This window comes from Culex quinquefasciatus, chromosome 3, assembly GCF_015732765.1.
Source record: "Culex quinquefasciatus strain JHB chromosome 3, VPISU_Cqui_1.0_pri_paternal, whole genome shotgun sequence".
Classification (NCBI taxonomy): domain Eukaryota; kingdom Metazoa; phylum Arthropoda; class Insecta; order Diptera; family Culicidae; genus Culex; species Culex quinquefasciatus.
The window spans coordinates 121,200,913-121,221,480 of record NC_051863.1 but is presented as its reverse complement, the minus strand read 5'-3'; the positions used below and the strand labels follow the sequence as shown (position 1 = coordinate 121,221,480).

The 20,568-nt window shown below is 35.2% G+C and overlaps 1 protein-coding gene across 29 annotated transcripts in view; it reads left to right on the top strand.

Annotated features, from left to right (window-relative positions):
* Positions 1 to 20,568, top strand: part of LOC6037170 (glucose transporter type 1) — a 431,006-nt gene that overhangs the window by 408,535 nt on the left and 1,903 nt on the right. For 16 of the 29 annotated variants that reach the window (XR_005278309.1, XM_038261510.1, XM_038261498.1 and 13 more), the window contains 2 exons: positions 6,867 to 6,970; positions 17,129 to 17,656. The exons of 3 other annotated variants lie outside the window; for them this stretch is intronic. Coding sequence is in view for 20 of the 26 variants with exons in the window: in XM_038261510.1 (XP_038117438.1) it covers positions 6,867 to 6,970; positions 17,129 to 17,656 (632 nt within the window). In the remaining 6 variants the exon portion in view is untranslated. Of the gene's footprint in view, positions 1 to 238; positions 514 to 6,850; positions 6,971 to 17,128; positions 17,657 to 20,568 lie in introns of those variants that run through there. 10 more of the 29 variants (XR_005278313.1, XR_005278311.1, XR_005278314.1 and 7 more) reach the window with 4 other exon arrangements.

Below are 20,568 nucleotides of genomic sequence, written 5' to 3'. Positions count from 1 at the left end.
ATTCGAATTGGAAGTTTAATGCACTTTCCGAATCGTGCACTACCAAATTACTGTAGAAGTGTACAGAGTGATTTTACAGTTTCCACAACATTCACTTAAGTTTGGAATTTTGAAGATCGACCGTTTGAAGCTTGTACGTTGTTCCCATACTAACTCTTTACTAACATCTCACTAACATCTCTTTTTAAGTTTATTTTTCTTATGTTAACTTTAAAACACACAATCGAAACCATTTCAGCGACGACAATGTTAGCCGCGACACAGTTGATACGGCAAACACGATGCCGATGCGTAACTCGAACAGCTCGATTGACACGGCTGGCAACACTGCCGTCGCCAAAATCGAACCCAAATAGTGTCGATTTGAGATTTCCTGCGGTGCCACTTATCGTTTATTTGTTTCTTCTCAGTATATTCAGATGTAAACTAGTTTGTAGGACTTTTGATTTCGATATTAGTTGTATCGTTCATTATTTCTCACAGTAAGAGTAATAAATACTTTCTTTATCATGAGTTTTCTGTTTTTATTTATTATCCCTTCACCAAACTGTATCAAACTTTCAGCGTATAAATTTCCCGGCCTTTTCAGCCATCTGCTACCATACGCTAAGCTAAAACACCTTAAATTACTTTTCCCCTTCCGATTTCCCGGCATCTACCGCTCTCTATTACCCCTCTCTAAAAGAACACACTCAACTCGTAATTTATTTTCGCTTCTTCAAAAATAATTTCCCAAATAATCGCTCACGCGTACACGCCACAATCCCCCCCCCCTCACCTCTTCAAACCATCATTTCCGAAAAATTTCCCCTGCGTGGTCCCCTAACATTTTCCACCCGCAGCAGATGCTTCGAACTTTTAGCAAAAACCTAACCTGGTTCCATCCAATCTTCGGCGAGTCCCGCCAGAGTAAACTTTGCCAATATTTGACTAAAAGTTTGTCCACGCGCGAGCTTCTCGCGATGGAGTTTCCTCCACCCTCCAGCTTGAGCACAGACAAGCTGAAATCAACTTTTTCAATGGCGACTCTTTGCGATTCATCATCAATAACAACAAAATTCAATGCGAGTTTCAGATCTGTTTGTCTCTGACCACGGTACAAATATTATGCTTTTAACCCACGCAAGCTTCAGCTGAGCACACACTCACACACAAACGGGTAGAGCCCGGGGAAAATTATGACCCAGTGTTGCAGGTCACGCGTCTCACACTTGAGATATTATAACCTGGGCACTTTGGGGGTAACACCTGCTTCAAAAGAGATGAAGGCTTCGAAACTAGAGCTAGTGTTCGAGGGGAGGTTCCAAACCTTCATGTTTAGAACAACTTTCAGGAAAAATGTATTGCTACTGAAAGTATCAAAAGTCTGGTTAAAAATAATCTAACGATTTTCATAGTTTTAAATGTGTACTTTATTTTATAAATGACAAAGAAATGTAGAAAAAAACTTATCTGATAAAATTGAAGAAGAAAATTATATTCAGCGATAGAATTACTTTCAATCGTCGCTTGTGTGCTATCCTGTGACAATGACCATTTAGTACAGTGTTTCTCAACCGGTGCGGAATTCCCCCTTGGGGGGAATTTAGCCATTCTTGAGGGGGAATGAAGATGTTAACAAAAACTAAAATTAATTTAAAAAAAATGGGAAGATTTTTCGAATTGCAAAGAAAATCGAATTGTTTTTAGATTATTAATATAACTAAATAACTAAATTTTTGAAAATCAAATGGTTTTAAAATTTACAAAAATGTGAGTTTTTGCATCCTCTCAAACATGATCCGGTAAGTAAAAAATGGGTTTTTTCATGTTTGAAACATGAGCTGTTGAAAAAAATAGTTTTAATGTTTTCAAGAATGAGTTGCATTAAAAAAGAAAAAGAATTCATATGAATTTTCACATCCATGCAATTTTTCTCGAGTTTAAGATTGTTTCTACCATGAGGTGTTCTATCTTTATGCCAGATTTTTATATTCTTATTTTTGATTATCATTGATTATTTGAGCTAATAGCTTCAGTTTTTTAAACAATAACAATTCTTTAAAAAATAAATCAAGTTTGAATTCTTTTAAACCGGAGCAAGCACTTGAACATTCATTCGCTTTTGCTTTTTGATAAAATTATCTACATAAATTTCTCGTAGTTTTTGCTGTTTTAAAGCCTTGATAGAAGTTAGAAAAATAATGGATATTTGCATTTGCTGCATGCAGAAACAGTCTGAAATTATTAGTGAACAAATATCAAATGGAATTACATAAAATATGAGCAGTTAACAAAAAATGCTATAAGTATTGCTAAATTGTTACTAACATATAGAAACAAATTATGATGACAAAAATGTAATCATTCTACGAACAATAAAGCCAAATCTATGGCATTTGTACAATGAAAGAAATTTGTTGAAATTTCAAGGGGGGAGAGGGGGGAATGAACTTAATGAAAATAAGCCAAGGGGGGAATTGATCGAAAAAGGTTGAGAAACACCAGTGATTTACTACATTTCGAGAAAATCAATTTTTAATGTTTGACTTTGAAGTTAAATATTATCAAAACAATGAATGATGGAGTCATACTTCTTTGAGCAACTGGTTCGTATACCATCGCTTAACAAACGATTCAAGTTTCTACTAACGTCATGATTCGAAATCTGGACACTTAGTAGCTTATCTTTTTTGTTATAGCTGGCAAAAAATCATGTAATAAGTTGGAAATGTAGAAATATCATCAGGATGCAGTATAAACAGTCAGTTTCAAGAAAACGCATGCAAAATATGTCTTTTTTTAACAATTTTTCATCAGAGTTTTAAAATTAAAATGACTTGTTGTGCTTCGAATTCCGGTCAATGATAAAAGCGGATTCGAAATCCGGACACTTTTGCTTCGAATTCCGGACACTCGAATTTACTTATGAATCGCACAAATTTGGACTGAAATGTTAGTGAATGGCATTTTTTAAGTCTCAAATAAGCTGTTAACATCAAAACAATCGATAGTTTATGTAAAAATTTGCTAGAATTTAAGGAAATTGAAACCATAAATTTCTGCTTTGCCTTCCCGGTGCTTCGAACGCCTATGAAATATTTCAAGTGAAATGTTTCGCATTTTTGGTAAACTTATAATTGTATTGTATTTAATGGTTTTGGCATTAACTACAGCGTTCAAACAAACTTTAAATGAAAGTTGATGTTGGAATTCATCAAATAACACAGTTTTGACATTAATAATGCGAACTTATATCCAAATAATTGATAAATAATGATGAAGTGTCCGGGTTTCGAAGCATCCGGGAATTCGAATCATGACGTTATTTTGGTTACCGTAAAATGGGGTGACTTTGATAGCCCGGGGTGACATTGATAGAAATTTGATTCGGCCACTTATTTTGATACATCCAATGTAACAGTCACATTTCTGCATATATGTTCGATAATAAGCTATCATTTAATGCTTACATAATCAAAATGCTCAAAAATGTTTAGATATAAATTTGACGGTCATTTGAAAAACCCATCAAAGTCACCTGGGCTATCAAAGTCACCCCAGTTTACGGTACGCCAAACACAAACCTGAATAGCATGCACAAGGATTTTAGAATTCCATAGAATTTCCATACAAACTACAATAAGCTTAAATCAATAGTTTAACTAACTTAACCGGTAAATTTAAAAAAAAAAAGTTATAACCTTATTTTTGTTTAACAAAATAATTTTCCAACAATTTGTGTCACAAGATACGACTATTTTACTGAGATCGTTGTCGCAAGTCCGCAATATCCGGAAAACGGAAGTGAATGTCCAAAGTCGGTTTAAAACATTTTTTAGGGTTTGTTTTTTTTTTATTTTGACACAAAGTCATCATTAATTATTTTTTGACCAAAAAGGTCGTTGACACAAGCCACTTTTAACCATCGACAAAAGGCTATATAAAAATATAATTACAAAAATTTGCTTCCAAACTCTCAAAAGAACATCAATGAGTAAGTTATATATATCTGATATTCGTCTTGCACGGAAATCCTTATAGTAGAATTTGTAAACAGTCAAAGGTTTCCAAAATCACAAAAACGATTTAATAAGCATTTTTATATTCACAATATCGATAAAAGAGTTGCCGGATTTGTTTACAGGATTTCTAATTAATTTAAAATAAGTTGATTTGCTAGCCTTCGCTTAATCTTCTATTATCTCACGCTTGGAAGTAGAGTGGATCTTACGTCCCTCTCTCGTCTATGTTTTCATGCGAATATGATTATCGATGAAAGATCAGCTCATGGGTTATCAGAATATAAATAAAGTATCATTTAAAAAATATTTTGTAGCATTACAATTTTAATACGATTTTTCAAAAAATAATTGTCAGTAAAATGCATGACTAATGCTTTAAAGGGCAATTTTTAATCACAAACAACTAATCAAATATTTGAAAAAAAAAATTTGTTATTTATTTATTTGAAAGGCTACTAAATTCCTAAATATCTTGTGTTTTCCTCAAAAATAATATTGATCATAAGAAATTTTGAGAAAAATTTTCTCAAAAGATAGCTAAATTAGTTCTTTTTTAAAATATTTTACTACTTTTTAAAAGTGTCTACTATTTCTCAAAATATGAATTTTCATCATTCTTATGCTATGGGTAAAAACAACACAGAAAAAAATAATGTAAATTTGGAAGCTTTAATTTTTGAAGGTTGAATATTACCTCTTTTATGATGTAATTTTACCTCAATTTAGACTGAAAAAGTAACATTACAACAGAAAAGTGGTAAAATTACACATTTCCAGAGGTAAAATTACACCTTTTTTCTGACATAAAAGATGTTCCCCTTCCCAGATGTAATATTACCATGATTTTTTTTTCTGTGAAGGGTTCTGATTTTCGGTTCTAAAATCAGAAATCATTTTCATTGCCGAATGGAGCGCGCAACCATTCGCGAGCGAACACGACTCGCTAGATGCCCAGCGATACGTGAATTTCTTTGCCTACTCCGTCCGTCGACCCGAGTCACAAAAGAATATGCTCAGAGAGGAGAGAATCTAACATAATACCAGCGCGTCGCTCTTTTGGCTTGCCCTATCACATTTTACCGTCAATTTGAATTTGGCATGGTCAAAATTGCTCTCAAATGTGTCTTTGATGTTGTGTAAACAACAAAATGTCAAAATTTTTAAGCAATTAAATGCTCAAAGCAAAGCCGATCGCAGACTATTTTGAGTCAGCTTTGAGCGACAAAGCGCAATCGGTCTATCTGAGCCATTCGCTGTACTACCTGATTGGAGTGAGAGGGAGAGCAAAAGAGAGAGTTTTCAGTAGCGATTGGTGTTGAAGTGACAAACAGTAGGAATGCATCAGAGCAGTTTTGCGTCGCGTTCGATTTGTGCTCACGAGTGAAATGGTCTGTTTTGAGCAATCAATTGCTGTACAAAGCAATTTACCCTAATGCTCAAGTTTTACGGGTAAATTCCCATTTTAATTTGTTCGTACTCCCGGCAAGCCAGTTTACAAACAAATGTGCTTGGGGCTTGGCCCCATTTTGTGTACTCTTTCGTGCAATCTCATACAAATGTAGAACTGAGCAACTTTTTTTTTATTTGATCCGGGCTAATTTATATGTTATCTACCAATTTGCGATGATCAGTGGATTTCACACAACTTGCTAGAAAAGAACTCCCCCTACTATAACATATTTATATAAGCTTAACAAAGAGTCACTGAATCTTTGAAAGCAAAAAGCAATAAATCTATTCAAAAAAATCATGTGAAAATTTGGAAAGTAACAGAAAAAAACATTCTAATTGATTACAACGCTTTTCACAATCCCACATTGTCCCTGCACCGCATAAATATTCATTTGATAAGTTCCTGTGAAAATGCCTCATTGCTTCTCAGTTTTCAAACCAAACTCAAACATAGCCTAAACCATAGTACCATGACTGCTGCTCATTAACCTAACCTAAAACACGCAAATATTTAACCTTTAACCACTTCGCGCCAAATAGACTGTAGCAACAACCACTAGCACACTAATTCATTAACATACACGCACACACCCTTACATGCACCCCCACAACAGCCTTCCCGAGCAGACAATAATTGTAAATATAATAATAATCCACCAGGAAACTTAAACCTCTCAACGCCTAATAACAACAACGAACCTTATCGCAATGCTCACATCCCTGCTCACACACAAACAAAAACACACACACACACACGTGCGCGCTTGTTTTCTCTCACCTAGCCGCGCCGCACACAATACACAACATTTCCAATCAAATACCGGAAAATGACCACCTCACACGCACAGGCAATTATCGCTTCATTTCCCACCTTCCCGTTCGGGAAAACACAAAGTTCACGAACGCGTTCAACAACACCTTAAGTGGCACCTTAAGTCCACGAAACTGCACCTCCACCACATCATCACACACTCGCATAACAAAGAGACACATACACAGAACACACACAAACAAGCACACACCTGTTTGACAACACAACACAAAACACACCGGAAAACCTTTCGTGTGGGGTTGCCGAAACGCACTGTAATTGTGCTTGTGTTGAGTAAAACCTGTAAAACTGCAAAAACAATACGTTGTACAAATTGTATTTACTAACCAAACCCCTCAAAAATATCCAAAAAGAACTGTTAAAAAATTCACCCAAAAAAGGTCAAACGCGACAAGATGGCCGCCGCCAAAAAGGGTGGCAAAATGGCCTCGAAACCAAAAACAAAAGTGTACCAAATTGAGCAAACAAAAAAAAACAAACAGAAAAAAAGCCAAACTTCCACAAACCTCCACCAACCAACCTACCCGTAATCTGATAATATTCACTTATTACATAATCGTAGAGTGTGCGAATTTCAGGAGTATGCTAAACTGCGTAAATAATCTGGAGCCGCAAAGTATGAACTCGGGCATCGAACGGGCCGCGCTGATGATCTCCGAGGAAAAGACCCAGCACGACTCACGTAAGACCAGTTTTGCGCTATCTACCACCACTAAATGTAAACAAACTACAACTGAAAAAAAATATAAACACAAACACATTTTGTTTGTTTGTTTGTCCGTATCTGTCACTCTCTGTTTACACCTCTCTCTCTCTCTACTTCGCTACTATTGTATACTGTGTACTGTCAAAAACAAAACAATAACAAAAATACTGTGTACCTTCTCAACTCTATTGTTTTCACTTCTTTAGTCTGTTTCTGTAAAAAAAAAACACCACTTTTAAGTCCTTTTCGCAATATTTTTATCATTGTACCACCGTTTGTCTCAGTGTATGTTTGCGTGTAGATATATAACAACATAATCCAACTATCATTTTATAGATGTGTGTTACAAAGTTTTCCCCTTTTAAATATAACAAGTGCAATCGGTGTCTATTGTTTTATTCGTGTGCCTTCGATGTCGTTGGGTGCAAAGATTAATTGACGTTTGTTTAAAGTGTGTACACAGTGACCAAATGCTTCCTACACTTTTGCGTTGAAACTTGTATCATTAAATCTTTTTTTCATTAGGTTTGGCTGTACGTGAAGTTATAGCACAGACTACTAGACTTTATATGCTAAAACTGCATTTGAACTTCATCATGCAAACAAAATAATGTATAAAATTATGTTATTTTTCACAAATTAAATTCTAAGAAACAGTTCACATTTAAAATTCTAAATATTGCTCACAAATTAGTGTAAAATTTCTGTCTGGTAGTCTGTGCTAAAACCTTCATTTAATTTCATCAAAACTATGAATCATTCCATATCCGATCCAATTTTATTGTTATTGTTTTCTCTCTATGAATATAGTTCGGGATTTTTATTAAAATAACATTTTTAATCGTGCTCGGAAATGATCGAAAAACAGAAGTCTGAAATATCATTTCATCCGAATTTGTCCTGTTCTGACTTTTGCTACAAAAGCAAATCTCTATGAAATCGGTCAATTTCAACCATTTGTATTTTTTGATTTCGCTTATTCTTTGTGGGGGTCATTCCTAATACCAAAAAAGTTATTTTGTGTGATTGGTTCACCCATACAAGTCTTTATACAATTTTGGCAGCTGGAATTTTCTGATCGAGTTTTGAGCAATGATTTTTAGAAAAAATGTGGCTTTTGGAAAAAAAAGAAAATTTAGTCATAATTTTTTTTTGTCCATATGTACTTCACTATGGTTCAGAAGTTGTTTTTTTTCCCTAAAACAAAACAAAAAAATCAAAAAATAATACATACGGATTTTGGGAAATTGAATCTTCGTAAAAAAATAATTTCAAAATCTCCAAAAACCCTCCTATTTATTTCTGAATAGTCCTCATCAATACCAACTACTTTGCCGAAGACACCAAATCGATCAAAAAATTCCTACAATAGTTACAGATTTTCGAATATTGACGTACCATTTTTGTATGGACAGCTGCCCAAATTTTATGAAGCATTGTGTTGTTGAATCAATGACAAAAAGTGGCTTCTTTGGTCATAAGGAAAGACCCCACAAAATTTGAACCAAACCAAAAAATAAAATTAAATTCCATTTCCGGTTTTGGTGGAGAATTGCTAGAAAAAAAATTATTCATAATCATATATGGGTCATTCTAGGTCAACTGGGTACACTTTTGGACTCGACCTTCATCGATTTGGATCAAACTTAGATTGAACTTTCATCTTTCGATAGTTAACAGAAATCCCAGGTTTGGTGCTGATTGGACCATGGACCATCCTTCTATTTTTGGCACCGCCCTCTTTTTTGACGATTTTCTAAAAAACTTTTTTCTTTTAATCATAACTTTGCAACTATTTGAGCAGAAGACTTTCTACAGGTTGCATTTTATAGAAAATTGTCCAAGGAATTTGATAAAAATAAAATTGAAACCCTTAAATGCCCTTAATATTATATCTTAACGTTTTAAGCATTAAAATTCAGTTTAGACCAATTCCTTATATTTTTATATTTTTAATTTAATCACCAACGTGTTCCCTGGACAATTTTACATAATAATCAATGCAAACCTCAAACTATAATGAACTATTGGCAAGAAACTGTTAGGAAATCGTCAAAAAATAGGACGGTGCCGAAAATAGAGGGATGGTCCAATCAGCACCAAACTTGGGATTTCTGTTAACTATCGAAAGATAAACGTTCCATCTAAGTTTGATCCAAATCGGTGAAGGTCGAGTCCAAAAGTGTACCCAGTTGACCTGGAATGACCCATATGCTTGACATATTTAAATTGGCGATTAATGTAATCAACATACTTCCAAATGAACGAAATTCGAATTAACAAGGTCACTCTATAGTTTAAAAAAATACATTTTTTTACTTTATTGAAATAACAATGGAATATTTTTTTTCAAATTTTGAATTTCTGTTTTTGATAATGGTATTTTCAACTCAAATCACAATATTATTTCAATTATGTAAAGCTGCAAAGTTAAAGATCTCAGTTATATTATGTATTTATGATTTATCGGTGTTGCTTAATCTTTTTCATAAGTTTGCTCATCCATGAAGCGTTTATTATTTTATATGAATTCAGCTTGGCTTGCATGTTCATTCAACAAACAATAAAAATGTACATAACACCACACTATAAATCTGCAACATAATCATAGATAAGAAAAAATAATCAAAAAAATTAATTCTCACCAGCTTATCACTCATACAAGTTCCAATTCTGACTAAAAAAAAATATTCAAACCCACAATTAACAACAAGACCACGACCAAACCGTCACCACATCGAATCTCCATAACCCATGTAAAAAAATCTCATTAAATTCATCGCTCATTATCATCAGCACGCTGGACGTCACCAAATTCATACTTGTGTTTCGCTAACCAACCATCCTGTGTGACTTTGTCACAATCAGTAGAGCATCTTGATCTTAAGAATCTTGGGCAATTTGTCACGTCCTATCAGGGTCAAGTGATAATTTCTGGTTCAATAAAAAAGGTTAGACAAATTCAAGACCAAATGTCAAATGTACAAAAAAGGACAAAGGAATAGTTCAATTCAACACAATATGAAAGATATAAATGCATAAAATTTATTCATAATCTTGTGAAGTCTCACTGTTTAAATTTATAATTGTTTTTATAAGAAACCCAATTTCAATGCAAGTTTAGGAAGACATTGAAAACTGAACTGATTTTGTTCCAATTTATGAGCAACCCTGCGTCTCCATCAAAACCGCTTGAATTTAAACTCAATACATTCAATTCGTGGTCCAACTATTATCGAATGATTGATTTATGATTAATGATTAATTTTGTTAAGCAGTTGAAAATCTTTCTGAACTTAACAAAAATCTATCAGAAATATGATTGTGAGACTGTTAAGCTTTCCTGTCATTCTCGAATGAATCGCCAAAAATAACAGTAATGAAATTAATGTTCTTTTCAGCACTTGTATCTAAAAGCAATACTTTTACTTACTATTTTGGAGTTTGAATTGGAAAACAAACAATACATTGAAAATATCAATTCAAAGGATGTTTTCCGGCATTGCAAAAATGTTGTATTCAACTGGTTACAACTTTTTTTGTCGCATCTATTTCTAAATCTTTCGACTGTGTCAATAAATTGCTCATTTTCATGTTTAATGTACATATTTTGAAGAAAAACATTGATACATAAAATCAACAAACTCGGAAAAAAATACCACAGATGTAAACAAATTTGGGTTCTCTCCACTACCCATAATTGAAAATTCGGCTATTAAATATCATCGAAAAATCAACCAAAAATTCAGTCTGTAATTGTTTATTTAATTATGAAAATACGCTTTAATAAATAACACACCACTGATTCTACAAAGAGTAAACGTTTTCATGTCACGTCAGTTGTAGAAAACAACATGAAATTCATCCCTTACTGACCTGTCACGTGTGCCCTCCTCGTGTCAGAACTCATCTATAAGAACCGTGCCTGTCCTGTACAACTGTGATTTGAAGATTCTAAATTCCAACCACGTACAAGCTTTTCCATGACTTGCACGAACGAGTGACTTCTCACAGTTGGATATGCAAGCAATCAGGTTGAGCTCTCAAATGAATCTAATTAAGTTTTGAACTCTCCGACGACGACGACGCTAATGTCTCTCCAACTGGAAACGAGAACGGGTTTAAAACGGCTTAAAACAACTGTCACATAAAGCACACGACCACCATATCATCTCGCCATCAAAAATCCAAAGTGACAAACTCACAGTCATCTCCGCATCCTCCGACGCGAACCCCTTTTTTGGACCTCAAACCACCAAACGCCACACTGACACGGAAGTGAAGCCATTCGAAAATTTCACCCAGAAAATCTGCATTGCATCACCACACCATTCACTCGCTGAGCTGCCCCTTTTATATCCATCCAGACGTACAGTGCAACCTCGCTGCTTTGACAACGATCCATGACACGCTACATTTTCCGAAGCCTTTGTCAAGCTAGCGGGGTTCTACTGTAGTGTCCCGCACTCACCACCCAAACATGCTGCAGCAGCACTAGAAGCTAGAGCCACAACACTCAGACTTACATAAGAGCGTACATTTATTTTTATAACCTCCTCCCCCTTCTCTGCCAGTGCACACACTTTGAATACTAAGTAGATGCGACACAAGTCACCATACTACTAGAGCAAAACCCCATTTCCAAAAAAAAGGAAAAAAAGAACATAAAAGTACTGTCAACTTTCCTAGCTAGTTTGCCAGCTCCAGCTTTGTGCAATGACTACACAAAAGTGGTCGTCACAAAGGCGTTTTAGAAAAAAAATAAAAGTAATAAAATAAAAAATCATTCTGTAAGATACACACACTTCATCCATTTCCAATAAAAAACACAAAAAAGAGAACATGAAATTATATGGAAATCACGTATTACTAACCCAGTTTGCGCACTGAGAGACCAACCCAAAAGTGCCGACAAGCAAGCCTTTAACTGTAGATTTTGTAAAGCAAATCACACACAAATACTCAAAAGTAAGTTTTAAATTGAGCAAAATAATCGTTCTGTTAATACTTCTAGTCAAAACAGTCACTGGCGTGAGTTTAACTTTTGTACGGAAAATATTTTTTCTTATTTAAAAAAAGTCATATCTGATCTTAAAAAATAGCAGGGAAATTATGGATACCATTACAAAAATAGTTTTAAGATTTACTAAAATTTCGCGTCGATTGATACGCATATGGCAAATTATGAATGTTTGAGCATTTTAGCTAAATACGGTATTTTTCATATTTTACACATTATATTTTCAATTTGAAATTCAGTTTTATTTTTTCTACGCCTATAGAGAGCTAGCAAATGCAATGCAGAGAGTTTGAGCCAAACATTTCATTAGGACACCAATCCAAAATGAAAACATATTAAAAAAATAAAAATAAAACAAAAGGGCACATAACAATGCTCACTCCAAACGAAAAAAAAGTTAAATTGTGCCCTTTTCTTTTTCGTTAGTTTTCCGTAGTTGAGGAACTTTTTGTGTTATAAAGTAAACTTTTCTTACATTCTTATTACTAATTCACTTCAAAACAACGTTTGGTTTACTTTTAACCAAGGATTTGTGCAGAAAAAAACTTCGTCGAAATACAAAATTTTAACATGGTCCCGCAGCTGCTGCTCAGTATACTTTTGAAGAATTTTTATGTTTCACATGATAAGCTACACAGAAAAAAAAATTATGGTAATATTCATCAGGAAATGGTGACAGATTTTGTGGCAAAAAAATGGTTAATTTTACCCCAGAAAATGATGAATTTTCATCAGTTTTTGTTGAACATTCACCAGGTTCACATTTTTACACATTTTTTATGTAATATTACTCAAAAAAAGAGGTAATATTCAACCTACCAAATTTTCAACATTCCAAAATTCAACTTTTTTTCTGTGTACACCATTCAATCACAAAACTGCATCAATTCAATCAAAACAATGTACAGTCATGTCTCGGTTTTGCACGCCTCGGTTTTGCACTGCCCCGGTTTTGCACCGTTCAGCTGCCTCGGTTAAGCACGGCCCAGTGCTTAACTGAAGGGCAGAGCTTATGGGATTTTGGCTATATGGGAGACATTGGCTTTAATTCTATGAATAATCATGCAAACATCAAAAAATTATAGTGTTTTGGAATCGGGATAATGTCAGCTATCCATTAAAATTATTATTTCATGAAAGTTTTCACAAAAATACGTATTTTTCCTGTATTTCTAAAATGCATATTTTTTTCTCTAAAGAAATTAAAAATAAATTGATATTGCAATATGGGTATCAAATGATCAGGTTTTTTTCAAACATTTCGAATTTAATAAGAACATTTTTAGAAAATATTCCAAATTTTCACAAAACTACGTATTTTCGAAAAAATACTCAAAATTTCAATTTTTACAATATGGGTATCAAACGATCGGGATTTTTTCATACATTTCGAATTTAATAACAACATTTTTAGAAAATACTCAAAATTTTCACAAAACTACTTTTTTTCGAAAAAAACGTAGTTTTGTGAAAATTTGGATATTTCCACAAATTTGTGTTATAACTTTTGAAATTTATAAAAAAAATCCCGAACATTTGATACCTCTTGTGAAAAACTGAAATTTTGAATATTTTTTTCAAAAATACGTAGTTTTGTGAAAATATTGAGTATTTTCAAAAAATGTTGTTATTACATTCGAAATGTATGAAAAAATCCCGATCGTTTGATACCCATATTGTAAAAATTGAAATTTAGAGTATTTTTTTTCAAAAATACGTAGTTTTGTGAAAATTTTGAGTATTTTCAAAAAATGTTGTTATTACATTCGAAATGTATGAAAAAATCCCGATCGTTTGATACCTATATTGTAAAAATTGAAATTTTGAGTATTTTTTTCGAAAATACGTAGTTTTGTGAAAATTTGGAGTATTTTCTAAAAATGTTGTTATTACATTCGAAATGTATGAAAAAATCCCGATCGTTTGTTACCCATATTGTAAAAATTGAAATTTTAAGTGTTTTTTTCGAAAAAACGTAGTTTTGTGAAAATTTTGAGTATTTTCAAACAATGTTGTTATTTCATTCGAAATGTATGAAAAAATCCCGATCGTTTGATACCCATATTTAAAAAATTTAAATTTTGAGTATTTTTTTTCGAAAATACGAAGTTTTGTGAAAATTTGGAGTATTTTCTAAAAATGTTGTTATTACATTCGAAATGTATGAAAAAATCCCGATAGTTTGATACCCATATTGTAAAAATTGAAATTTTGAGTATTTTTTTCGAAAAAAACGTAGTTTTGTGAAAATTTTGAGTATTTTCTAAAAATGTTATTTTTACATCCAAAATGTATGAAAAAAAACCTGAACATTTGATACCCATATTGCAATAACAATATATGTTTGGTTTCTTTAGAGAAAAAAATATGCATTTTCGAAATAAAGGAAAAATACGTATTTTTGTGAAAACTTTCATGAAATAATAATTTTAATGGATAGCTGACATTATCCCGATTCCAAAACACTATAATTTTTTGATGTTTGCATGATTTTTGTACGATTAGAGCCAATGTCTCCCATATAGCCAAAATCCCATAAGCTCTGTGCCTCGGTTATGCACGCCTCGGTTTTGCATCCCCATATGCGGTGCTAAACTGAGGCACGACTGTAAATGGGCCAAAGCCGAAGTGTAAACAAAGAGTCTGTCCTGCTCGTTTCTATTGTAAACATCACCTGACGTGAACAGGATAGACTCTTTGTTTACACTTCGGCTTTGGCCCATTTACATTGTTTTGCTTGAATTCAATTTTGTCCGTTTTGGCCTCATTCGATCCGTCTTGGGATCCCATAAGTCGCTATTAAAATTATGCAGTTGAGTTAAGTACTTCAAAAGTTATACTAAAAAACGATTTTAACAAAAGTCCGAAAGATTGTAAAAAGGGTGGTTTTTGTAAGAAAACCCGGCATGTTGTACATTTTTAGAAAGGTATTAAAAAGACCTTTCCAACGCGTCCAAAACATTGAAAATCCGACAACTCTATCAAAAGTTATAAGCACTTAAGTGTTATTTATGCACTGTTGGAGGCCGGATCTCAGATATTTTGATAAAAACGATGTCCGGATCTATCATGCGACCTGTTGTTGGATAGGTAATCAAAAGACCTTTCCAACGTGTTCAAAACATTGAAGATCTAACAACCCTATCAAGAGTAATAAGCACATAAGTGTTATTTATATACTTTTTGGAGGCCAAATCTCAGATATTTTGATGAAAACGTTGTCCAAATATATCATGCGACCTATCTTTGGATAGGTAATTAAAAGACCTTCCCACGAGCGTGTCTATTTTGGATAGCATTACCCTTTAAAGCGGTATACGCACCTCGGAAGGAATCGGTCAAGAAAAATTTCAAATGGGCAACAGCGGCAGAGTAAGCAAGCCAGAGAGGGTGAAGAAAAGCCCCAAGAAATTGCTCCCCTTTCCTTTGTTCTGCTGTTCGTAAACCTGTTTCTTGACCCCTTTCCTTCCGATCAGCGTACTAGCCTTTAATGAGAGGAAGGAACATACCAACTTAGGGTGGATTAAAAAACGTTTTTAAATAGGAATTAAAACAAGTTGTTCACTTTTTACCAGGGATTTTCACTAATTGCGGTTTTTGGTTAGGTCCCCTAATGAAATGTTTGGCTCGAGTTCTCCAATCAGCAGTTGAATACCTCTCGGTTAATCTTGACCCGTGTTCTAGATTCTTTGTTTCATTCTGTGAGCAACTTTCGAAATGTTATTGAGTATTGCCTAGTGGTGTCTACCCTAGTGTTTTTTTGCGATAAATTTACCACTTATCAATTATGAAAACTAGCGATTCTATACCTCCTAGAGAGCACCTTTCCTTTTTCATCCCTCATGAAAAGAATTTCTCTCACTTGAAATGAAACATAAGAGTTTGATGGTTTGCTACTGCGCTCTTTTCACGTTCCATGTTGCCAAAAAGATTTCTGATTGGTGAATGTACTAGAAGTAGTTGCATCAACAAATTTTACTTCGGATCTTATTTAATTGGATTGATACATGATCCATCAGCATTTGCATGATTCGCTGGCAATCCACTTGTTTGGTTATAAGGACTCTCAGACAAGAATTTCACAATTTCTTTCACGAAATACAGAGTGACTGTATCGTTACTTGCCATGATGCTTAGACAGTGACTAAAAGTCACTTAGTAGAACTAGAATTAATTGAAATGTTGGGATCAGACTTTTATACGTAATAAATTTTAAGAAGGTGTCATATTATATTTAAAAAATATTATGGTTTTGATAAAAACCTAAGAACCACATGTTAACATTCGAGAAATCCACTCACGCTTTATGACATCTACCGTTTGAGTAGGCAGAACACACTAAATGTTGTCATTTGGTAGAGAGGTCGTTGAACAAGTCGAAATTTATATTCAAAGATATTATAGGTAATTGTTATTATTTAAAATGGAACATTGAATTATTATACGACTTAAACACACAAACTCACGCCAGTGGCTTAAAAAAACATTTAAAACACGCTCTTCGGGACAAACCCCGTTAAAGTTGCAAACTCCACCAACCATGCAACCGCGACCTGCTATGCTTTAGAAAGTAAACATAAAATTTTAAAAAACCACAAACAAACGGGAAACATAACTCCATAAAACTGCGCTAGCACCAGTGTTGACCTCGCACGCCCGTCTCGCGGCTTACACGACGGCCCACCTCTGTATCAAACACCACCACCCTGTCCAATTCTTCGTCGAGTCGGCGCCATTTTGTCATCACCAAAGCAACGCGCTGCCGTCGCCGTCCGCCGCTACCCCGCTCCTCCACCTCATCCGCACTTTGGGGATCTTCTCCGACAGCCGTCGATCGCCGTGTACAGAAAACCAACTCTTTGTAGAAAGCTACACAACCACCAAATGCAATTGTGTGTGTTCGTCCTTCGTCAAGTTTGGGACCACCCTGTAGTTGAGTCAGTCTGTTTTTGAACAAACAAAACACGATCCCTACACCACATAAAGCGTACCTTAACTGAACGAAAGTGTCATTGCTCTTTTCACACCTGTCATCCTGCGTCTTTCGTCAAACCGAACGAAACAAAAATGGCGGCTATGAATGGTAAACAAAACAAACTAAAAACACAAAACAGTGTACAGAACGGGCACCCTGGACGGCGAAATGGGTCCATATCCGGTTGGAACGGCCACGCTGGACGGTGAGATGGGCCCGTACCCGGTCGGGGACGCGCTGTTCGGAACGGCCACCCTGGACGGTGAGATGGGGCCCTACCCGGTCGGGGACAAACTGTTCGGGGCCACCATGGACGGCGAAATGGGCCCGTATCCGGTCGGGGACAGCACCAACCTGCTGGGCTATGCCATGTCGTACGGTGCGAGCGACGCCCTGACCTCGCTGGGCGGTTCCGGTCGGAACTACGGCACGACGGGACCAACGACTATCAACACCGCGACCAGTACAACTTGCTCACCGATGCCAAACCGGCGGACGGCCGCTTTGGGCCGGGGCCGGCGAAGGGATTTGGGACGGGCACCGGCGGAAGGGGCGCCCGACGGTCAGGAGCAAAGCTACCAGCACCAGCAGCATGGCCAACAGCATGGTGTAGCCAGTCGGGACAGCTTCCGGAGGCATTCGGCCCACGGAAGGATAGTGTGCTCAGGTACTTTTCGATTACGTCAACATTAGGGACGGGGTTTTGTTTGCTTTTTGTTTTTGTTTTTAAACACGAGGGTACGAGGATAACAGTTGGGTGATCATTCCCATTACTGACCGAGTGGCCTTCTTCAAAATGGGATTTCTTCTACTTGATTTCTCTCTTCACAATAGAAGAAGTATCGTGCGTCTCTATATGAACTACAACTATTCACGGTCGAGAGCAAAATACAGAAACTGCAATGAAAAAAATATAACATTTAGGTAAACAATGATTTCACTTAAATATTGCTATTTGAAAGTTCACAAAGCGTCCACCTGTCTCATTCGTGCAGAGATCGTTCGTTTGAATTTTACCGAAATTCCGATCATCTTCCTCACGACTGCATTCAATTGATTGCTGTCACTACACTTAAGGAGATATTACACTAAGGTAAACAAACTCGCAGTTTTTGACAGTTTACCAGTTTGCTTGCTTTGTTTGTTTGCCTGGATTTGTTTGTACAAACGTCAGCCTGCATACATTTTACCTTGTTTTAGAGTTTGCCGCAAACAAGATTGCGAGTTTGACAAACTGTCAAACACGAAAAAGTGCGAGTTTGTTTGTTTGTTTGCGATAGTGTAATAGCTCCTTTACCCGTACAAGCAAGAAAGAGATAAGAAAAGAGAGAAAAGTCTTGACTTTTTTGATAAGGTCCTATAAACAAATGTAAACATTGAGTGTATCCCTTTCACACCTTATGTCAAAGTCCATCGGAGTAAGCGGGATACACTCAATGTTTACTTTGTTTATCGGACCTTATCAAAAAAGTCAAGAAGTGAACATTCAACGTTCGATGATGATAGCTTACTCCTAAGCTCTGTCAAATACCAGGCAATCTCTGTCAGTGATCGATACTATTTAAATACACGGCGTCTTTTTCAGGGGGGTAGTATTTTTGAGAAATAGCAAGAAAACTGTCATATACATATGAAAGTCTGGAACATCCCCGTTCATTTGCGGGGCGAACGAAAATCTTTGGTCGGGAAAATCAAAGTTATCCTCATTTGAAGTTTTTGAACTTTTTTCCTATGGGGCGAAATTTTGTCTATTTCAATTTAGTATTGTTATAAGTCTACATGGGCATGATTTATGGTTCAGATCATATGATTTCTTATGGGAAATGATGCAAGGAACATTTTTCCTGAAGCACGCAAAGTGATTGAAAATAAGGGAAAAAAGTTATGAAGGTTTTATAGAAAATTTGGGAGATTTTCTGATAAAATTGCACACCCCTTTCCCAAAAACCACAATGTTTTTGATATTCAGATCATTATTTCGATGAATTCTTTTTTAAGAAATGTTTCTGGACCCATTGAGTATATAAATCACTACAGAAAAGTGTAATTGGTTGGGTTTATGCTCAACTGTAAGCCACTTTTATGAATTTTGGATTTCAATATTTTTGTTTGTTTTTGTTTTAAAATGTACCGTTTCCATTAGATTTTCACATTTGTATTAGTCTTATTAAACCTCACAAGAGATCTCGTACTTATGTTGAGGTCAGGTGGTAATATTGTAAATCAAAATCAAATCAAACCATCCACATTAACGACCCCAGGTCTTTTGTGGTCTCTATTGCAAGTTTCTGCTCGAACCTAGAAGTCCGAAGGCTTTAATGGGGAGAGCACCCAAACCTCTTTCTACTCCAAGGAACCTTCCACCCCAGTGTTTGAACTGACGACCTTTGGATTGCGAGTCCAACCGCCGCCAGCGATTCCACCGGAGTAGGCTTGGTTTGGTGTGTTGTTTGTACTTATGGCATGGAGACGACTCCTACACCTGGAATGACTTAACGGCCTAACAACCAAGGCCGGGACCGACATTTTACTTCCTCATCCGATGGAAGGTTGGAGCAGATGGGAATCGAACCCAGAATCATCCGCTTACAAAGCGGACAGCGTAACCATTCGGCCACGCACTGCCACTGTGAATAAAAGGATCAATTATTTGTGTGTTTTTTAGCAAAACAATTTAATTGTTGTATTGTTCGTTGTTTCAAATTTGGATGCCAGACTTGTTTAGTATGTTAGGCTCAATTATTTGAGATTAAATTAATAGATTTACATACTTATAAACTTTTAATGATTTTTACGCAATATTTATGTTATTACCAATAATTGCAAGTTCAACTCTGTAGTTTCAATACAAATAATATAGCCCAAATGGAAATACAAATTAACAAAAGGCATAGAAATAGAAACCCTGTGATTGTATTTACACTGCATGTCTCAATTAGATAAAAAAATATCATGTGGACCATGTACTCACAAAAAAGTGAAAATTTAATGTAAACGGTACATTTTATAACCAAAACACACAAAAATATGTTGATTCGGTGAAATCCAAAATTCATAAATGTGACATACAGTTGAGCATAAACCCAACCAATTACACTTTTCTGTAGTGATTTATATACTCAATGGGTCCAGAAACATTTCTCAAAAAAGAATTCATCGAAATAATGATCTGAATATCAAAAACATTGTGGTTTTTGGGAAAGGGGTGTGCAATTTTATCAGAAAATCTTCCAAATTTTCAATAAAACCTTTATAACTTTTTTCCCTTATTTTCAATCACTTTGCGTGCTTCAGGAAAAATGTTCTTTGCATCATTTCCCATAAGAAATGATATGATCTGAACCATAAATCATGCCCATGTAGACTTATAACAATACTAAATTGAAATAGATGAAATTTCGCCCCATAGGAAATGAGTTCAAAAACTTCAAATCAGGATAACTTTGATTTTTCCCGACCAAAGATTTTCGTTCGCCCCGCAAATGAACGGGGATATTCCACACTTTCAAATGTATATGACAGTTTTCTTGCTATTTCTCAAAAATACTACCCCTGAAAAGACGCCGTGAATAACATCGG